Below are 19,153 nucleotides of genomic sequence, written 5' to 3'. Positions count from 1 at the left end.
GAATGGTTATTTTACACATTCAAATCAAATGGGGAGATTATTTGAAACACATTTGATAGCGTCTCTGTTGCTGCTCATGGCTTTCCGTGAAAGTTGAGCAGCATGTAGCCTGGACAGTTTTTTTCTGTTTGCTTTTAAAACTCTGACAAAAGACATGATTTTAAATTGAAAGGTATGAACATGAGATTCTGTCTTGTACTAAAAGCAAACAAAGGACTCAAACTTTAAATGACATTGTCTACCAACTGAATCCCAGAATCCCTTGGAGATGTTAACTGAGGTGCTAACATATACATCTTATCTTCACAGCATATATACCTTAACTTCCCAGCACTTTTAACCCATCTCAATAAATTCCATTTTGTCTACTTATACACATATACAATTTTTGCAGTGTAGACAATCTCCAACAATGGTAACATGTGCAAAGCACAAGAGAACCAGATCTTTGTCATCTGCCTCCAGAAAGGAAACGCATGACGCCGACACTGGCAGAGAGAAGTTGTCCCAAACTAGCAATTCACCTTACTGTAGCTACAGTGTGTGTCATCACTCACCAATTTTGTGTAGAAAAAAGGCGATTTTATTAACAGAAGTCATATAACATAACCCTGAGAAATAATATTTCTTAGATGTTTTGCAGAGATACTTTTGTTCCATAATAATTTAGGACATAATCTCCCTTCAGTATCTTTGCTGGAAATATTCCTTTCCCTACTGTATTTATAGGGAAATTGACCTTCAGGCTTGTGAATTTTTAAGCTCCTCTGACACAGTGAATGATGTTTACAGGATTTAAGGTTTTGTTTTGTTTTCTAAAAAGAGTCTAACATGGAATAAGGCAAAGACTGTCACAGGGAGAACAGGAGGAAAAAATAAAGCAATAAAATCAAGTAAGTGCTGGTCTTAGGGTACAAAATATCACACAGTAGTAACTAATTCCTACAGTAGTAATTAACTCCTAGACTTCAACTATGGAACAACTTATGTATACAATCACAGAAAAAAATTTCAAATCCTTTAAACGGATTAATATTAGGGAAGGATACAGTGAATACACTTCAGTATTAACAGATCTCTACCAAATGCAAGAGCTTGAAATAGTTACACAACACAAGCTTCAAAAGCACATGGGTTTAGCCCTAGAGACTTTACTCAGGACTATAATATTCTACAGCTTGTTCAGAATACAGTTTATAGCTGCATTTTCTTTCTTTTGTGTGTGTGTTCTTGGAAATCTATTTGAAGCACTTAATAACCTCACACAAGGCATGGACTGAGACTACTGTCTGCTCTTCTGTACAAACTGTTAGTTGCTGCATCAAGTCCTAACACAAGAGAACAGCTCAAGCACAGCTCACAGTGCACACACTCCTTCCTAACTACCTATTTAAGAACTTAAGAACTGGAGCAGTAATCCCATGACCTCTCTACACTGAAGAATTTGCTACCCAGGCTATGGAATCAGAATTATAAACCTCTTCTCACCCAGCGATGCAGAAGAGTGAAACAGCACACCAAACTGAACCACCTCCCCAAGGACTCGGGCGGTGGATGGTTCCCATCAGTGGCCCAAATAGCAACGCTGGAGCTGCTTCTCAGAGAGAAGTCCACTTTTTTAGGTTACATTCAAACTACACATTTTCTGCCTGGGTATGACCTCACTTCACCGTCCTGTGCCCATCACACCACCCAGTTCAAAGGAGGCCCAGTGCGTTGTCAAGGCTCTCAAAGGTGTCGCTTTCTCACAAGAAGGCGTTTTATTTGCGGAGGTACCGGGGCCCTCCGACGCGCCTCCGCAAGCACGCGCCGACCGGCTAAGACCACGAGATTTCTTCACATTAAACAGAACAACAACAAATAAGCTTGAGCGAGATTTCAAGGGATCTCTGCATACAATGGACCATTTATACGACACAAACATTGGCAGAAAAACACTTTGGAGCTACAGTATTGTTCCTGAGCAAATTGCACATGATTTTATGAATTGCCATTTGTCGGTTTGTTTTTACACAGTACAACATATCAAAAAGAACTGATGGGGTAAGAAACTGTAGTAACTTAAGTTTAGCCTGCCTGCATTTGCCTAATCTCTGGTATGGTAAAACCTGCTACTATATTAATTTTATAAAATTGGCAATTAAATATTTTTCCACTGGTTTTGAGAGCTGCATTTTTCTGAGCAGATGCAAGACAGCATTATCAAACTGAGTAACAGCCCACTTCACTTGCATTTCAAACAGTAATGCAGCAGCAATGATAGAATGGACTGCAACATTGAACCATTTGTCTGGCTTTACACTGACGATACCCAAGGACAGTTAAAACTCAGTGCTCTTTCCCCCACCCTCCTCTTCCTGGATGAGTAGAGGCCTTTCTTACATGAGTTTGTGGTTACTGCATCTCAAGAGGCAGTTTGTTCCATGCTCTTGAGGGACAGAAATGAGATAAGCAACCAACATGCATCACTTAGACAACACAATTGTGGATGCAAGCGCATGCAGAACAGTTTGATTTGTCACAGCAATTGTCAACCGATAATTAAAAAAGCCAGTAAAATTAACTAACACAATGGAAAACATAGATGAGAATCAAAATGTTCTATACTTCTCAGAGTCTTTAATTTGTTTGTTTGTTTATAATATCCATTGTATTTAATGAAAAAAAAACCCACACAAACCCAACCAAGCAACCAAAAAAACCTCGTTCAAACTAGAATACATTAGATTGCTCTCTGGTACCTGGCACTGAGCATGTGAAACACCACAGCCATGTGCAGGGAGCAATGCAGTTAATGATTATACCTTCAAGTAATTGGTTGCTTAGCTACAGACATTTACATTTGCATTGCTGTGGGCTTATTGCTCAGCTAGAATCAAGCCGATTTTTAAAAATGAAATCGACACATTCACTAATTATTTCTGAGGCTGCTCTTGCACTGGACAGATATAAAAACACACAAAGAAAATCCTGAAGGGATAGGGAAGAAAAGCAAGAATTCGATTTGTACAGACATTTCCTTCTCTGTCACCCATTTTTGGGTGGACAAGATTAAAAGGATTATTCAAAAATCACACCTACCAATTGTACTGATATAAATTCAGAAATTCTTATTTCAAGCAGTGACAGCAAGAATCTAGGTCGATTTTAAATCCTCTGAATTTCTACCAGTGTATGAGATCATTCAGCCATTAGTTTTTTCACATTTATTCTCTTGTCATGACTGCGCTATAATATAGTGCTGCTGGAAGCACTACTTCAAGGTACCTCAGAATAAACAGTCAGAGCTACGACACGAGTATACAAAGTACACAGTATCTTAACTCTGAAAGATCATAACATTTTATCATAGCTAAACAAATGATTTAGAAAGTATTTTCTTGATTTGTTGGCAGTGGTTGTACACTAAATCAGAGACCATCTACTGTTCAGGGACTGCAGATTTCTTAAGTTCAAAGAGAATATAACACAAAGAGAATCAACGCTTCACAGCTGACAAGGATAGGTATTTGACAAGTGTCACTCACAAGATTAATACAAGTGGACAGACTGATGAAATTCAAACATTATAAAAATGAGAGGGAAAGCACAAATGTAAGTCAGGTAAGTTACAGTATGTGTGTTTTCTAATTAGTTCTTGTGTAAGGCATTTCACTTAGACATAGCAAGTGAATAGAAGTGGAATATGTGGAAACCTGCAGACTAAAGTAGAAGTGTGATTATTCCCATGATGCAATAAAGCTATTGAAAAAGTCTCTACATAACAATTACAGCCTATTTACCATTACGTGGTTTACAACTGTAGCTGTACCATGCTGTAGTAGAATGTTACATGTGTCTATCTGCAATATTCAAGTCTTACTGGCTAAGACCTCAAATAAAGCATAAGATAAAACTATATTTTATTCACAGAACATCTTAAAATCCTACTAATATATCTATACATAGATAGATATAAAATGATTGTACTACAAAAGCCTTTTATTAAGACTATTACCAATGGTGTCATGAAACACTAAAGCTGCATAGAAAGACCAAGATCTACACTCACATGTTTGCAACCCCCCCCAACTTCTTTCAATCTACTGCAGCGCCAGAGCTGCATAAACACAAGGAAAATGTCAGTTTTTCACTAGGAAAGCTCTCGCTTGATTCTGCCACTGTAATACCTTACCCTTCTTTCCCGATCTCTCCAACTTTAAGCGCTTCACCAAGCGGCTCTTTACCAAGCTTGGTCAAGTTCATCTTGGTCTCTAGGGTCATTAGAAAAGATCCATTGTAGGACATTTCCAAATCAATCCAAAGTCCTAAAATTAAAAACAACAAAAAGATGCCACTTTAAGAACAGCCACAATCACTTTATTTTAATGTCAAGCCAAAACTTCTTTTAGAAAAGTCATTACATTACACTTTTTCCACAGAGGAAAAACTATTTTTTCATCAACCGATTGTGTAATTAATTCACAAATGATTTAAAGCTTATCATGGCAAGTTTTCTGTTGACATTCAGCTCATGGAACAAAGTTGAACGTTCAGATACGAATCGAAGCCCCAGTGAAAGAGAGATCAGTGAGTACAGCTAATGAACTAAAGGAGTGTGATTTATGCACACCTCAACTGCTTAAGATAACTGAATCAAAATGAAGAAAATAGAACACAATCAGGGATTCACTTCACTACTTACAGTACTGCTCCGAGCCAAACAGTAATGGGGACACTCCTGTATATTACTTACACTGTTTAAATGAAGCAAAACTTGAAATCCCAGAGCAACATTGTTTGTCACGTATCACAATCTGCAGCCTCTGACAATGGTGTATCGAAGAAGTATGAAAACGTTCTCTCAGTAACTCATCTTCAGGCATCCTTATGACTCATGGCAACAGGGTCATTACTTAGAAAAATTCTAGACATGTAGGATTAAGTTAAATCCTATTGTCTGGGCAAACCATTCACATCGCAATCACCAAAAGAATTGTCTTGGGAATAATTGCAAGATTAGGTCCTGCCTCTTAAGTGACAACCTGCAGTCCCACTGATTAAAAAAGCTGTAGAGTTATTTGTGGTCCAGAGATTAGAAGCCAAATGCCACTAAGCATAGATTATGCATCTTCCTTTTCCAGACACTGCAGCTGCACACAATATGCCCTACCAGTATCTGGCACATCAACCACTAACATATTCTACTTTTATTTATTTGGAAGGAATTAATGGTAACTCCTCTTTGGGTCTGATTTTTCAGTTATACAACAACTGTTATCCCTTCTGCAAAAACACACCAGAAGAATGGCATTGTCCTCAATCCCACCCATTTATCAACGGAAATACACATGGCTCCCAAAGACCAGGTCATTGATACACTATGAGATTACATGTTGGAAGCAGTACTGAAGGCAAGCTGCTTCTCTATTAACCCAAATTATTCTTTTCCATCATATAGTTTTCCTAATGCTATTCAAAAGAAAACACAAGAACTCAAAACACAAGCTTACATAGATTTTTCCTCTTTACAGTGACAAAGCAGCAGTAAGATCATCAGAAACAAGAAAATAGCTAAACAGACCTTTTGGACAGCCAATGAGTCAGCGTGCTTCAAACATCAATGTTGTTTTAACAGTAGATCAAATTAAGCAAAGGATGCCATTACTGAGATAAAAAATTCCTTCTGGCCAGAAAACATTCATACGCAGTTTCCAGAGGGAAGAAGGGAGGTAGGGGAGGGAGAGGGGGTGAAGAATTGGGCAGATGGTAAAATTTATTCAGAGTTATCTAGTTCCCTAGCCTTGACAGAAGTACAGTAAATACTACAGCATATGCTGTCACCCAAATAAGACTGTATTAACAAAAATAAGATTTTTTTTTCCTAACATTGCTAACAAATTCAGTTACTTAGAAGAGCCATATAATAAAAAAAAATACTTTCCTCATTATCAAGCTCTAGTAAATATGTATGGATGAAAGCAAGCACACCACAGTCTGTAACTTCATTTTAAAGCCTCACAAAAGGCTACCTTGAATAACTGATTATCTCAAACACTTTAAAAACCAGTAATCCTTAGAAGTGTTCACTTTGGATACCGACCTGGAGTTTTAGGATTTTTTTTCCCCCCCCCATAAGAAAAGCTTAGAGCTTACTAACCTTCTCATGCTTTTAGTCAGTGATTTGAGTGGCACAACATTTTTAATAAAAAGTTTATTTATTCATTTCTAAATTTCATGCATCTGGTATTCTTGCAAAGGTCTGATTATAACCGTTAATCTGAGTTAGAGAAGAGCACTGTAGTAAGAGTGCGGACAAGTGAGTCTTACATCAAAACTACAGTTAAAGAAACCTTAAAAAGACCAGGTATGAACTACATAATATGAGCAAAGATGAAGACTAAATTGCTTCTAAGCAGAAACTGGCTTGTTATCTAATACTGTGCACAGCTGAACTCTATCACAAATTCTCCATCCTGGGGAACCACCATTGCTTGAACTTTAAGAACAGTGAGCAGAACTAAGATCTTGAAGAGACAAATCACCCCAGTAAACAGAAACACTCCCCCAAACCCACTGAGCTCAGCACTGCAATCTCCTCCAACCAGCACAGCAAGAAAGGACATGGTACTAATACCTGCTCTGTGCTCAGTACCCTCATGCTCTGAGAAGACACTACATAAAGAACCACGACAGTCTGTTCCTCACTTCGAAACGCTGTGCACAGGAGAGCTATTGAAGACTGATCCTGTTATGATTTTCAGCTATTTATCTGTTCGAACTTTTCTCTGACCATGTTTGCTGTTATTGTTCTAAATATGCTACTGAGACTTGCTGAAGTTTGGCTCATTGCTGGCCTGTAATTTAGAGCCTCTCCAGTGGCTCTTCACAAGTTTTGTAAATTCATTAAATTGCTACCATCTTGCTACCAGTTTATTGGTTTTACCACCATCTAGAAATGATTTTGCTATCTTCACCTAAGAGTTGAAAGTGCAGTTTAAAACAAAAATAAGTTGTTTGCTATGCAATCCATAGCTGCACCACAACAAGTCCTCCAAGGAAATATTTCCCTTTAGACCAGTTAGAAACTTCTCCACGTTGAGTTAAATAATCTCTTTCACTTCTCCAGCCAAGTGTAACAACATGGTGACTAAAGGAGCAAATGGAGTGAGAGGAGACAAGTTAGGAAACCCTTAATAAACTCGGAAACAATTTAAAATTAAAAACTGCTCTGATTACATGTCTTAGAAGATGGCATCTACCTCTCCTCAGCATGCAGAACAAATACTTGTGAAGCTAAAAAACATTAGCCCAAGTTTGTCTTTTTGTGAAACTACTCAAGTGACAAGAGTATCCTCAAATATACCCCTGTGACCATATGCAAGCCAGAAATAACAGAAGAGGAAAAAAAAACCAGTTCTGATTCATAAAGTAGCAGTATGAAAGTCATTCAGCTTAAAAAAAAAATAAATCCATGTTTAATATTAAGGACATTAAATGATGCTGTATTTTGAAGCTTCTTTTCAAAGCAACACTGTGTTCTTGTTTTCTGAGTTATTACAATTGTATTTTCTGAGTCACTATTTTCAGAACAGGGCAACTACTCCTGAAGAGAGCCACATCTGTTCTCTGCTATGGTACAGAATCAGATCTGTCTTGACATGATGTGCATTGCTCTCTGTGGTCCATGATAGAGTATCACATACAGGCCTGCATCTCTGTTGCATGCAAATTTTAGTTTAGTTCAGTAATTATTTCCAACAGAAAGACACGATCATATTTCTGTATCTATAGAATTGTTTATACCAAGCCTGATGCTACTACTACTGGAGATAGAGACCATTCAGTTTCTCCTCAGAATAAGCTCCTATTAAGTATACCTTCCTTTGATTAAAACACCCACAAGGCAGATAGATCAAAATTCTGTTCTCCACAGGTACGAAGGCATGAACCTAAAAAAAAAAAAAAATCAGAGAAGGAAGCATGTATTTTACCTCTATGATCAACAGAAGGTTTGAAGGCTTGAAGGATCTTCGGCACTGCTATCCCCATGTCAAGCTCGGTGAGAGTTAGCTCATTCATGAAGTAGGGCAACTAAAAGGACAGAATGTAAAAATCAAATCCATGTTATGAACTAAACACCATCATTTCCCAAGAGAAGAAAGATCATTAAATGTAAGGAATGGATTGAGCTGAAAAGCCACCAGTGAAAGAACACAGACACAATTACACAAATTTCCTCCAATTCTAGGATTTCACATTTATCAGTTTCAAAATAATATTTTAATGAGAGATTCAGCATCTGAACTTGAAATGTTTTTAAAACTATCTTAAAGTTCAGATGCTGACCTTGAACTTCCAGCATGCTTTTTAGTCAAAAGCATGTAAAAACCTCAAGAATGAAGTGTAAATTCTATTTTACTGTGAATAAAAATCAAAGACTTCTTTGGATTTCAAATTCAGTCACATATTTTATATTTGAAGTTATATCAATGTCTGAGCTATTTTTGTCTTTGGCAAATTCTTTCATAGCACATTAGCTTTTAAATCTGTATCATAATTTTAGTATAATAGAGGCACAGAATCATGATGATTTGGGTATCTATTTACTCTTAAGTGTTTCTAATTGATAGAAATCCTATCTCCTGTTAACAGATAGTGCTTTAACCTATCAAAAATATGTCCATTCCCCATTCCCAGTCTTTCCACTTAAACTGTTTCCAGTGAGATGTTTGGGTACCCTGCTGTCACGATTGTGGAAACAGCCAGGGCACAATTAGGTTATTGCTTATTTCCTAAGCACAAGCAACACTATCTCACAGCTGGTGCTGGCAGCTCAATTTCAGAGCTTTTGTCAGCTAGAGCACGTCTTCCTTTGCCTTTAGGAAGGGGCAAACTCCTCCCCAAACACCAGGAGCTAAACAGCCCTGTGATTAACTGCTGCTGTTCAGAAGCTACAGAATGTGAAGGGAAGACCCAGAAGTCATTCAAAAGCATCACTCCTCCCTTCAGCCTTTGAACTTACACAGCTGATGCACAATTATACCCATCACCCCACAGACAGCTCCCTCCCTGTTACTCCCCCTGCCCTCTCCTGCAAGCAGTGTATGACTGAAGTTAATAGGAGCACATTAGAATTGTGGTTCCCTGATCTCAGTCATAAAGGTAATCTACTATTTCTCAAAGCAGATTTCATAACTTACAAGCAGTTCTATTTATCCCTAAAGTATATACAATAATACTTCTACTTTTTGCACAAAAGCTTCAGACTCAAATAGTTAATTCAGTTGCATTCATTTGAAACTGAAATAGCAAAGTTAACATGCTGGGATCCTACTACGAAACAAACAGCAAAGCTGAACTGGAAGTCTGCATCACATTTATTTACTTGTCTTTTACAAAGAAGTGTGAAATGAGTGTTTCTTCTACTATTTTAAAACTCAAAGGCTATGTGTTTGTTTTCCTCCATAAGGAATGTGTAGTGCCAGTCTCCAGATTAGTTACCTTTATTTTGCTAAGTTTCATTTGGATCTTCTTTGACACTAGATCAGACCAATACTTTTCTCCTAAAAAATCCCAAAATATTCTTCCAAGCAAAGCATTCACCCAGGCCTCCTGCTCCTCTTCTTCAGCTTCCACATGGGCATCTGGTAACTGGAAACACAGAGCAGGTTATTCAGCTCTATAAATTTTATAAACAAAGGTCAGAAAAGGCCTCATTTACACTGGGAAGTTCAGTGTCACAGCCCGGGTTAGCCGAGAACAGTATGTGCTCAGCACAGACAGCAACTTTGAGACCACATCAGCTGGCCTGACATGAGCTTGCTTGTCATCGTCCTGGCACGGAACAGAGTGAATGAGACCACATAGACACTGATTCACCTCTGGCAATGAAATGAGAAAGTTGTATGTAATTTAAACTCGGGCAGAAAAAGCAGATAAGCCCAGAGTGGGCAGATTTAGAAACATGGCTGTAGTAGAGACACACTCTCTTCCCCATAGGATCTAGAAGAACAGCTACTCTTTTTCATTTTATCAAAATTTAGGAAAGCAAGACTCAATCTTACATCCTTAAATCCAGTTCAGAAACATCACAAACAGATGATAAACAAACACAGTACAGGGAAACAAATTCTTCCTTCCAGTGTCTGTATACAGGATTCAGGAAACCATATTGTTCCTTCTGCTGCATGAAAGGTTTTATTTACAGTTCAAAACGATCATGTCTTGGTCTCAAAACACTTGGAGATACATGTGCAGATGTTGCATCACTGCCTATAGACAGGAAAGCAAAGGCAGCTGAAATAATTTTGGGTGTGTACATGCTATCACGTATTTCATTAAACCAGGAGGTTTCCATGAAGGAACGACATACTTAACATCTCTCAACTGCCTGCAATGAAAGGAGAATTTGCCTTTCATTATTACAGGCAGAAATTCTGAAGCCAGCAGAAAAGCAGTGCTTTCCAAGAGGAACCCGGTAGATGGGACAGTTCTGAACATCATTTCTTGGCCAGGGCTGCTGCCGAGGGCTGCAGCCTCACGCAGGCAGAACTGCTTCTGCTGTGACGCACGTTTCCTGCCAGCACTGCTGATCTATTTATAGAATGATTTCTGACACGTGCCAGATTCAGCAGTGAATTCATCACTGCTTCACGGGTTGTCGAGGGCTGGAATGTCTTTTTTCCTGGGGGAATATGGGATGTGTTTATTCATATTCTATACCATGGCCTCCCACTGCTTTCTGGACATTATATGAAAAGTCTGGCAATAAAGATGCATGACATGAATTACACCTTTTAAATGAATGGTGATTGTGCTTAACATTAAGGATTCATTTATTAAGAGTGTCGTACCTAATATTAAGGTTCTGTTTATTAAGAGCTATTCAAATGCAGTCCAAGAGGCCAAAGCATTAGTCGTAGCTTTAAACATTGTACACTGCTACGTACTAGACAAAAATAACAGATCAGCCATTTAGTATTGCTTTTAAAGACACTTCAAAAATGGAAACCATATGATCCATCCATGACTTACATCTTTTTAAGCGAGACTGTCCAAATCGAGCTTTAATCTATACAAGAGCCAATTCCATTTCCGTCCCTCAATCATAGAAGGGTTTGGGTTGGAAGGGACCTTAAAGATCACCTAGTTCCAAGCCCCCTGCCATGGGCAGGGACACCTTCCATTACACCAGGTTGCTCAAAGCCTCATCCAATCTGGCCTTGAACACTTCCAGGGATGGGGCATCCACAACTGCTCTGGGCAACCTGTTCCAGTGTCTCACCACCCTCAGGGTAAAAAAATTCTTCCCTAGATCTAATCAAAATCTCCCCTCTTTCAGTTTAAAGCCATTGCCCCTTGTCCTATCACTACACACCCTTGCGAAAAGTCCCCATCAACTCAAGCAGCAGATATACTACAGTAAAAATCATCCCAAGCCACAGCTTTTGTCATCCAAGACTCAGACAGAGGACCATCAGATACACACTAAAGGCAAATTCCTAACCCTACTCATGGCAACAGGGCCAGGACATCATTCTTGGTAAGAAGTGAAGAGGTTAAGCACTTTCTGAAACACACAACAGAAAAACAGTTCTCAGGTCCAGCGCAAAAAGCAGTGCTCATGTGACTCGGAGTGCATGAGCGAAGCCAAATGTGGGGCTGCAAAAAGATTTTTATAGTGAAATATCTGCACTGAAAAACGGCTACAAACAGCATCCACCTTACACTCGCGTTACGTGACAACTCTGTCCCAATCGGGTGTTCAGATGCACTCAGGGATGGTAGGCAGCCTTTTAGCTCCCCACAGTCGGCAGAAAATGAACATCAATTTTACTAGCAAGGACTAAAAATACCATTAAATTGTTTCAGCAAGCCAGGACCTCAAAAATACGCTTTTAGTTCAATCTACTTTAGAACATACAAAGAAAAAAGTAACTTTTTACTACTGTTGGGAAGGGAGGTCTGTGGAATTTTGTTTCATCTTTTTGTTTGTTTTAATCTTAAGCATAAGATACAAGTTCTTTTGGGACCAATGTTTTTTAGGACACACCTGTGCATTCCTAACAAAGAAAATCTACAACCATATTGCCTTCAGTTGTACAATCTTTTAGGTACAAGATACTGCGAAAGCCAGAAAACACAGATGTTATTGGGAGATAAGAAATCAAACTAAATCAATGAAAAACTCGTATGTTACATTAAGAAGAAACTGTGGTCAACAGAGAACCAGCAAGCATGAAAACCCACACTGACTTTAAGTCCAATCTGTAGTTAAAAAAATTAATTTTTCTTTCTATACAACTGATTTTTAAAGTAGTAGTTAACAAGATAAAACGTATCACCACCTCTGATGCATCTTTTGGGGGAAAAGCATTACCTTTTTCACAGCTGTAGGGCTGCTATCTGCACTGAGGACTGGACTACCTGAAGGGCTTTTCTTTTCACGTGGAACACACTTTGCCATATAAACACTGTACTCCAGAAGCATTTTCTGCCGCACATTGCCAGCCAGATCCTTGTGCTTCGGCTGGGATGCAATTTCTTCTGCACTTCCCTTGCTGCTGCTTCGGCTGTGTGTGAGGACTCCAGATGGACTATCGGTTCTACTGTGTGCCGGCAAGATCCCTAAATTAGAAGGAATAATACCTGTTTAACAGAAAATAAGCCTGACAGGCCAAAAGCACAGTGTATGATCAAACGTTTAAAGAAACAAAATTCACTTGCAGATACAATCTATTCTGAGAAAATATTGTTTAGACTAGTGCTTTCTTATTTTGAAGGGTAAAAGTAAATTCCACTACTGTGTGCTTAGGTGGTCGTAAACACAAATTAGTCAATATTTGGTATGATTCAGCACTCAGCAGGATGTGGGACTGGAAACTCAGCTGATCAATAGCGTATTTAAATATGGACACTCGCATATGTATAACATATGGCAGAATTCCCAACAGCCCTGCTGGGGAAAGATCAAAATAAAAGTCAGGTGATTAAAATGTACCTATAACTAAACTTTTTTTTTTTAATGTAATTATAGGCTGTTACAATTAAAATGACTGTCAAAAGCATGTAACTATTAGAATTTTAATTAGCCATTAATTTTGCATTTGCGTTTCAAGCAGTTATGTGCCAGAAATAATGATGTTAACCAATTTTTAAAAAGCTTATCAGAGAACAGATAGAAACAGAAAAGTACAAGTCATTCAGATTTAAAATCATATCAGAGGGTGGTTTTGAACTAGTATTTCAAACATTTGATCAATACTGTACACTAACGTGCTTATTGGTTCATATATATATATTAGCATAGGACTTTTTATTAAAACACAAAAATGTGTCCGTTTGACATTAATCCATGAGAAAGCTCTTTAGTCTTCACAGAAGACTGGAGTGGAAAGAAGGATGGAGGAGGAAGAATAGGCAATAAGAGGACTGAGTCAAATACTGCAAATATTGACATCAGTTCCAGCAGTACAGAAAGAAAAAAAAGGATTGAAAAATTAATCCTAACAAAAGTTACAGGAGTTGTTACAGTCACTGAAAAATAGTGTATCCACATAAAACTGTCTAAAAATAGTAAGAATAGAGAAGGGCATAAAGCCAAGTATACTACCAAGAGGAAAAGGCAGGGTGGGAAGGTGGGAATGAGAGGCCGAGATAAGGAGCAGAAGAGTGTCTTTAGTATTATTTGTCTGTAAGGATCACTATGGCCCCACAGTTGCTATAACTACCACTGGAAAAACATAACTTTGGTTTGTTTCTTTTAATAGATGCTTTTACTAGAACACAAAATTTGATTACCTGGCTTGCTCCCACATAAACTGGACAGCTTCTTTGCTTCAGACTTCAGCTTTGATGCAAGAAGGAACCTTCTGAACCATTCCTCCTTCTCCCTACCCGTCCTTCCAAAGAGATAAAGCACTTGATCCTTTTGGCTAGTGTACTTTGCTCCATCTTGAGGTTTCTTGGATTCTTCACTGTTCAGGTCAACTTTTTCAGCAGTTAACTTTTCCTCTGCATTCTCCTTATCACTCTGGGCCTTAGCCATAAAGTCATCCTGTCTAGCAAGTTCAATGCAAATAGGGTACTTCTTATTCCAAATCCGTTTTCGTGCCAGACTCTTAGGAACCAGGGAAATCTGAAGGATAAATGAAAGGGTTAAACTAACTAATTTTTCAGTTGTATCTTCTATGTTTCTGTAGTCACATAAACAACACAGGAACACTGGATCCTACATTGGATCTGCTGGGTTTAACTGACTCTTAACATATAACTACTTGACATCCAATCCACTGCAGTCACTAGGTCTTTGGTGAGCCATAGCCTTGGAATTAAAACAAGGACCATTCGAGCAGCTTAGACTTCTACAATCATGTGGAGGAACTCAGTTTTCATTTAAAAGATCTCATTCTCTTAGTTATGCAGAAAAAAAAAAAAAAAAACAAACAGGAAAAAATAACCACCTTATTTCTGTGACCACGGGGTAGGCAATGAGAATCTAAACTGAGCTTTAAAACTCAACTTTTCAGGCTCACCTCATGAAATTGAGTGTTTGAAGTTGGTAATAGTCACATCACGTACGTAAAGATCAAGGAATAAAGTGATTTTATTCCTTTATTTGTAAATTATATTATAAATTCAGTATATTCAGAGAGAATTGAGACAATGCAAGTGATAAGAAGAGTAATAAGAGTTAAAAACTCTAATCTAGGGGCTGAACTTACCCATGTTCTCCAAAAACTGTGGGTAAGTATCTTAGAGAATAGCCACAATTTGCTTATTATATTCAGGGCACCCAGCACTTTTGCAACCAATTGGGTGTGGAGGTAGGGGGAAGTACTGGAAATTTTTCTAAGTACCATGGAGAACAATCATCAGTCAAGTGCTCTCGTAGCTTGCGATAGCTTTGCTTGTCTTCACTTTGGGAAAACAAATCTGCAATAGGAAGGAATCTAAGTTTTTGCTTTATCTTTTTCACCATCTTCCTTTTACGGGAAGCAGAGCTGACAACAAGCTCCTTTCCCATACTGATTTCAGAGAAACGAAGAGAGGTTTTCCTCACTGTTGCCTTGGTCCCTCTCCCTCTAACTCCCACACTCAACTGAAGCACAGCTTCCTCCTACAGCTGCACCGCCACGGCCCTCTCTTGATGCAGCACGTTAAAAGAACCCATTCTTTTAATAATGGGGTATTGATGTATTACTTGATAAAATGCCAATGGAATCCACTTCACATGGCAACTCTTCACAGACTTGAGGGGGACAAATAACATGTAGGAAAGCAGTCCCAGCAGTATTCTCGATGCACTCTTCCAACTGCAAAAATCCCGTTCTCCTTCCCTAGATCGTAGGTACCAACACCAAGTTGTGTCTCTTCTAGCCACCTCTCACTTTCCTCTTTTACATCCATATACCCTGTACGTTCCCCCTTTAAGTGAAACACAAATGCTGTCCAAACTGCCTTGGGATAGACACAACCACCAAAGACGATGCATTTTGCTGTAAGCTTCACAACAGTCAAGCAGTAATCTAATGTATGGGAACGATTCTCTGAACTCCCATGTGTTAACTCCTGCTTTGAACTGACAGAAGAAAATCATGCTTTTCCTTTACTGTGTAAATACGTAATTTTTTCCAAATCCTGCTCAGTCTTCCTCCCCAGCACAATCTTTGGCAAGTTAGTCACGACAACAGTTTTGTTTACATAATGACAGCATATGAAACCAGAGGAGTGAAAAAAATTTCAAAATTTAAAAAAAAAAGTTTTGAAGTATTCTTTGTTAAAATTAGACATAAGTTAAGCACACTCACCTTGCTTTCTGTAAGTTCATAAATTTTCTGGCTGACATACGTGACTTCAGGCTTTGGCTCATTGTACACAGCCCTTCTAGAAATATTTTTATTGGGTTTTGAGAGTCTTAATGTGCTTCCTTCGAGCCGCACATAGACTGAGTGAGTCAACGTAGCATGGTATGTTTCTGGATCATAATTATAAATTTCATTCATCCATCCCTAGAGAAGAAAACACTTGTTAACAGGCTTTTAAGCTGCTGGAAAACCAAGTACAGCACATACATCAAAGTTCTATATAATTATCCAAGCTTTTGCCAAAGTTATGTCACTTACTGTACAAATACAACAAAGCAAGAAAATGCCCTAAATGAGGTAGCATCAAAATGACAGAGCATGAGAAGAGGACTGTATCCCAAGCACACAATTTGTTTTTCTGAGTAAATAATTTTGTATATGTAGTGCAGCTCCTCTTCACGAAACGCTGCGAGATGTGCGGCCGCAGCCTTGCTGGGGAGAGCCACAGGGCAGGCAGTAAGGAAGGGCACCCTGCAGAGCTGCCCCTCTGCCTACAGCAGGCACAGACGTTTTACCCACCAACAAGGCAGAGCAAACAGTCTGTCTGCTTATAGACAGCACTGACATTTCAACCATCAACAATTAAGGACTCAGTGGAAGACCACAACGGAGTTTGTTTTAACGCACCATCACCGTTTCACATCATTTAACACGTTGTGCAACTGCCCAAGACAGGAGTCACACATGTGGGGATTAAATTTCATTCGTTCCTGTGCAGTGACAGAAACTGAAAACAAACAAAGCAGCCCTGCTGTAACGTAAATGCTGGCTCTGACCATGGGGGTGAGGTTACTCCTCTAACAGCTGCTTACAGAAAATAAAAGATGATAAATGGGGCAGAAGACAAGCCAGAATACTGGTTCAAGGAGGACAAGTTTTCCTTCTCTCAACCTGCCCTACAACATGCTTCGATAATTACTTCTACCCGCACATCAAAACCTTAATCCGGCATATTCCATATTCATTAACGTCAACGGAAAGCAAAGGAGATAAACAGATGGACCCTAGAGCATAAAGTAAAACGGCATCTTTGTAAATACCGAGGTGAGTAGAGTCGTGGGGAGAGTATCTGCTGTTGGGAAGTGGGGAGAGCTGAACGAGCATCCCTACAGTTCTTCAAAACAAAAAAGCTGCAGCGACCTTATGCAAGACATCCCAGAGAACACTGCAACATTTTAACTTATTAAAGAAGCTTCCAACCACACATAGAAATGTAAAATTTATTTTAATGCTCCTTTACTTCAGTGCCATATAACTTCTCAAAGTAGACAGCACACACTTTCTTAGGTGCCATAGTAACAGTGATACCTATGTTCTGCTTACTCAAACATCTAGCTCCATTTTCACTATAAACCCTGAAAAACCCAGATAAATTAGCATTTCTTTTATGTTCAGGAAAGATTAAATCATTCATCTTTGCTCAGCTCCAAAGCAGACTACCTCTTTTATTAACAAAAATACTTATACCAACACATGCTCTTTGAAGAAGCTTTGTGTTTGGGTTTTTTGCTTACATCGGGTTATATAAAACTACCATATAGGAAATACAATGCATGAGGAAGAGCTGTCTATAAACCATCAAGGTTCTGCACAGAAGTTCTGATACATGTTTGAGCACGTCCCATTTCCTTCCTAGAAATTATCAAGCAAAGACATCTTTGAGCAGACAGCAATTAATTTTCAGCCAGAAACTCCAGCTGGACTTACTGAAGCACAAGGACATCACGTGAGCTGCCTAAAGCCACCGTGAGCCATTCACTCTGTGCAGAACTTGAATATCCATATGGTCCACAGATCTCTGGAGAGACTCCCACCTGCCCCCCGGATCAGATCTCCGAGCTATTTCTAGCTCAGACACCAAAGTCTGGAGCCTGCAGCCAGGCAAACATACAGACGAAAATTTGCTGCCTCGAAGGTTTATTGCCTTCTCCTGCAAGGCGGTTCAGCCGAAGACCACACGAGCTGGCACAAAGAGAAAGGGATTCTCGGAAAGAGGAGCTTCACATGAAGCTGAGCCACACAACCCTTTTTATAACTGCGATAAGCTATGATGTTATTTTCAGAAGGGCTGGAAACCTCCAGGTATGTGTGGTGGCCAAGAAGGAAGGTCAGAGTACACTTGAAGTTTCCTTAACATCTCACTTGAGATGGAACCAGCTGGTGTTTTCTGACACCAGCACACAAGCTGAACAGAGGACACGTAGCAATGAAAACAAGGTGTGATTTACACATCAATCTCTTGGCTGCCACGTATCATAGTGAGAAGTAAAAATCCATGAACATAGCTTCCAAGATGAAAAGCTGAGAGTTGAGATGACATGAACACCTTGGGACACACAACGGATGCGCAAACTTTGCTCTACCTTCTCAGCAGCTTACAACTGTTATCCAACACCCTTCTGGTCATGTTTAATTTTATCCCTCCAGCACATACTGAGATACTGCAGCCACACCAGTGATAAAGAGGTGCAAGGCCCAGCCTACGTTAAGTGACTTAACCAAGTCCAGCAATTTTCATTTTTGTAAAGTGTTTCATCTAGCATAAAAACCATTTTTTTAGAAGGTTATCCAAGAAACCCCAAAATTCATTCCAAAATTGCTGCATTTTAAGAACAATTTTAGCAGAAATATCTCCACCCCTCTCTTTGCAAAAAGAAACTGGAACAACAGATTCACAGCCTACGGAAACTGTTTTGCAATGCATCTAAACAGAGACGTTATGTTACCATAACGTGCTAGCAACAAATAGATTTTCCCAAACTACTGAAACAACAATGGATTTCCTTGTGTAGGAGAGAAGTGACTGTATGATGGGTCTTTTTTGCACTAGCGAAGTTGTTAAAATAAGAAATTTAGTAATTCTGGGAGGACAATGACCATAGTCATATGCTACTCTGCAGCTGCTTGCCATTTACACTGATCCTGTGATCTCCATTTATAAAGGTCAGCAGTTGCTCTGAATTCGCAGCTGAAATTAGGAGAAAGTGTCTCATCACCAGACTGGCAACGAACCTGAAAAAGTATCTGGTTAGAATATCGGGCAGTGTGGCTTTTATAGCAAAGGTCACAGTTACTATTCAAAAACCCAAACATGTGCTAGCAGGATCTGGCCTGTTTATTAGGCAGCAGAGGCTGAACTGGCGTTTGGAGCGCGGCGCATCCCTCGTCACAGCAGTGCTATCAACCAGCCCGGCCCTCTGGGGAACACACGGGGCTGCAAAAAAAGCACTTGCATAAAACGGCTTTAAAAGGCCCACCCTGGTTTACTTCTCTTCTTTCATGACTCTGGGCTGTAAATTTTTTTA

At 39.2% G+C, this 19,153-nt stretch overlaps 1 protein-coding gene across 2 annotated transcripts in view; it reads right to left on the bottom strand.

The window, feature by feature from the left end:
* The window catches only part of TEX2 (testis expressed 2), a 53,593-nt gene that overhangs the window by 5,839 nt on the left and 28,601 nt on the right, over positions 1 to 19,153 (bottom strand). For both annotated transcript variants that reach the window (XM_086623836.1, XM_086623837.1), the window contains exons 3-8: positions 15,792 to 15,992; positions 13,783 to 14,119; positions 12,362 to 12,609; positions 9,484 to 9,633; positions 7,974 to 8,073; positions 4,175 to 4,307 (exon numbers count right to left, since the gene is read on the bottom strand). In XM_086623836.1, coding sequence (XP_086479962.1) covers positions 4,175 to 4,307; positions 7,974 to 8,073; positions 9,484 to 9,633; positions 12,362 to 12,609; positions 13,783 to 14,119; positions 15,792 to 15,992 — 1,169 coding nt within the window. The remainder of the gene's footprint in view (positions 1 to 4,174; positions 4,308 to 7,973; positions 8,074 to 9,483; positions 9,634 to 12,361; positions 12,610 to 13,782; positions 14,120 to 15,791; positions 15,993 to 19,153) is intronic.

The sequence above is a fragment of the Tauraco erythrolophus genome, chromosome 20 (assembly GCF_009769465.1).
Source record: "Tauraco erythrolophus isolate bTauEry1 chromosome 20, bTauEry1.pri, whole genome shotgun sequence".
NCBI lineage: Eukaryota > Metazoa > Chordata > Aves > Musophagiformes > Musophagidae > Tauraco > Tauraco erythrolophus.
The sequence above is the reverse complement of the archived record's forward strand: the minus strand, read 5'-3'. Positions and strand labels throughout refer to the sequence as shown.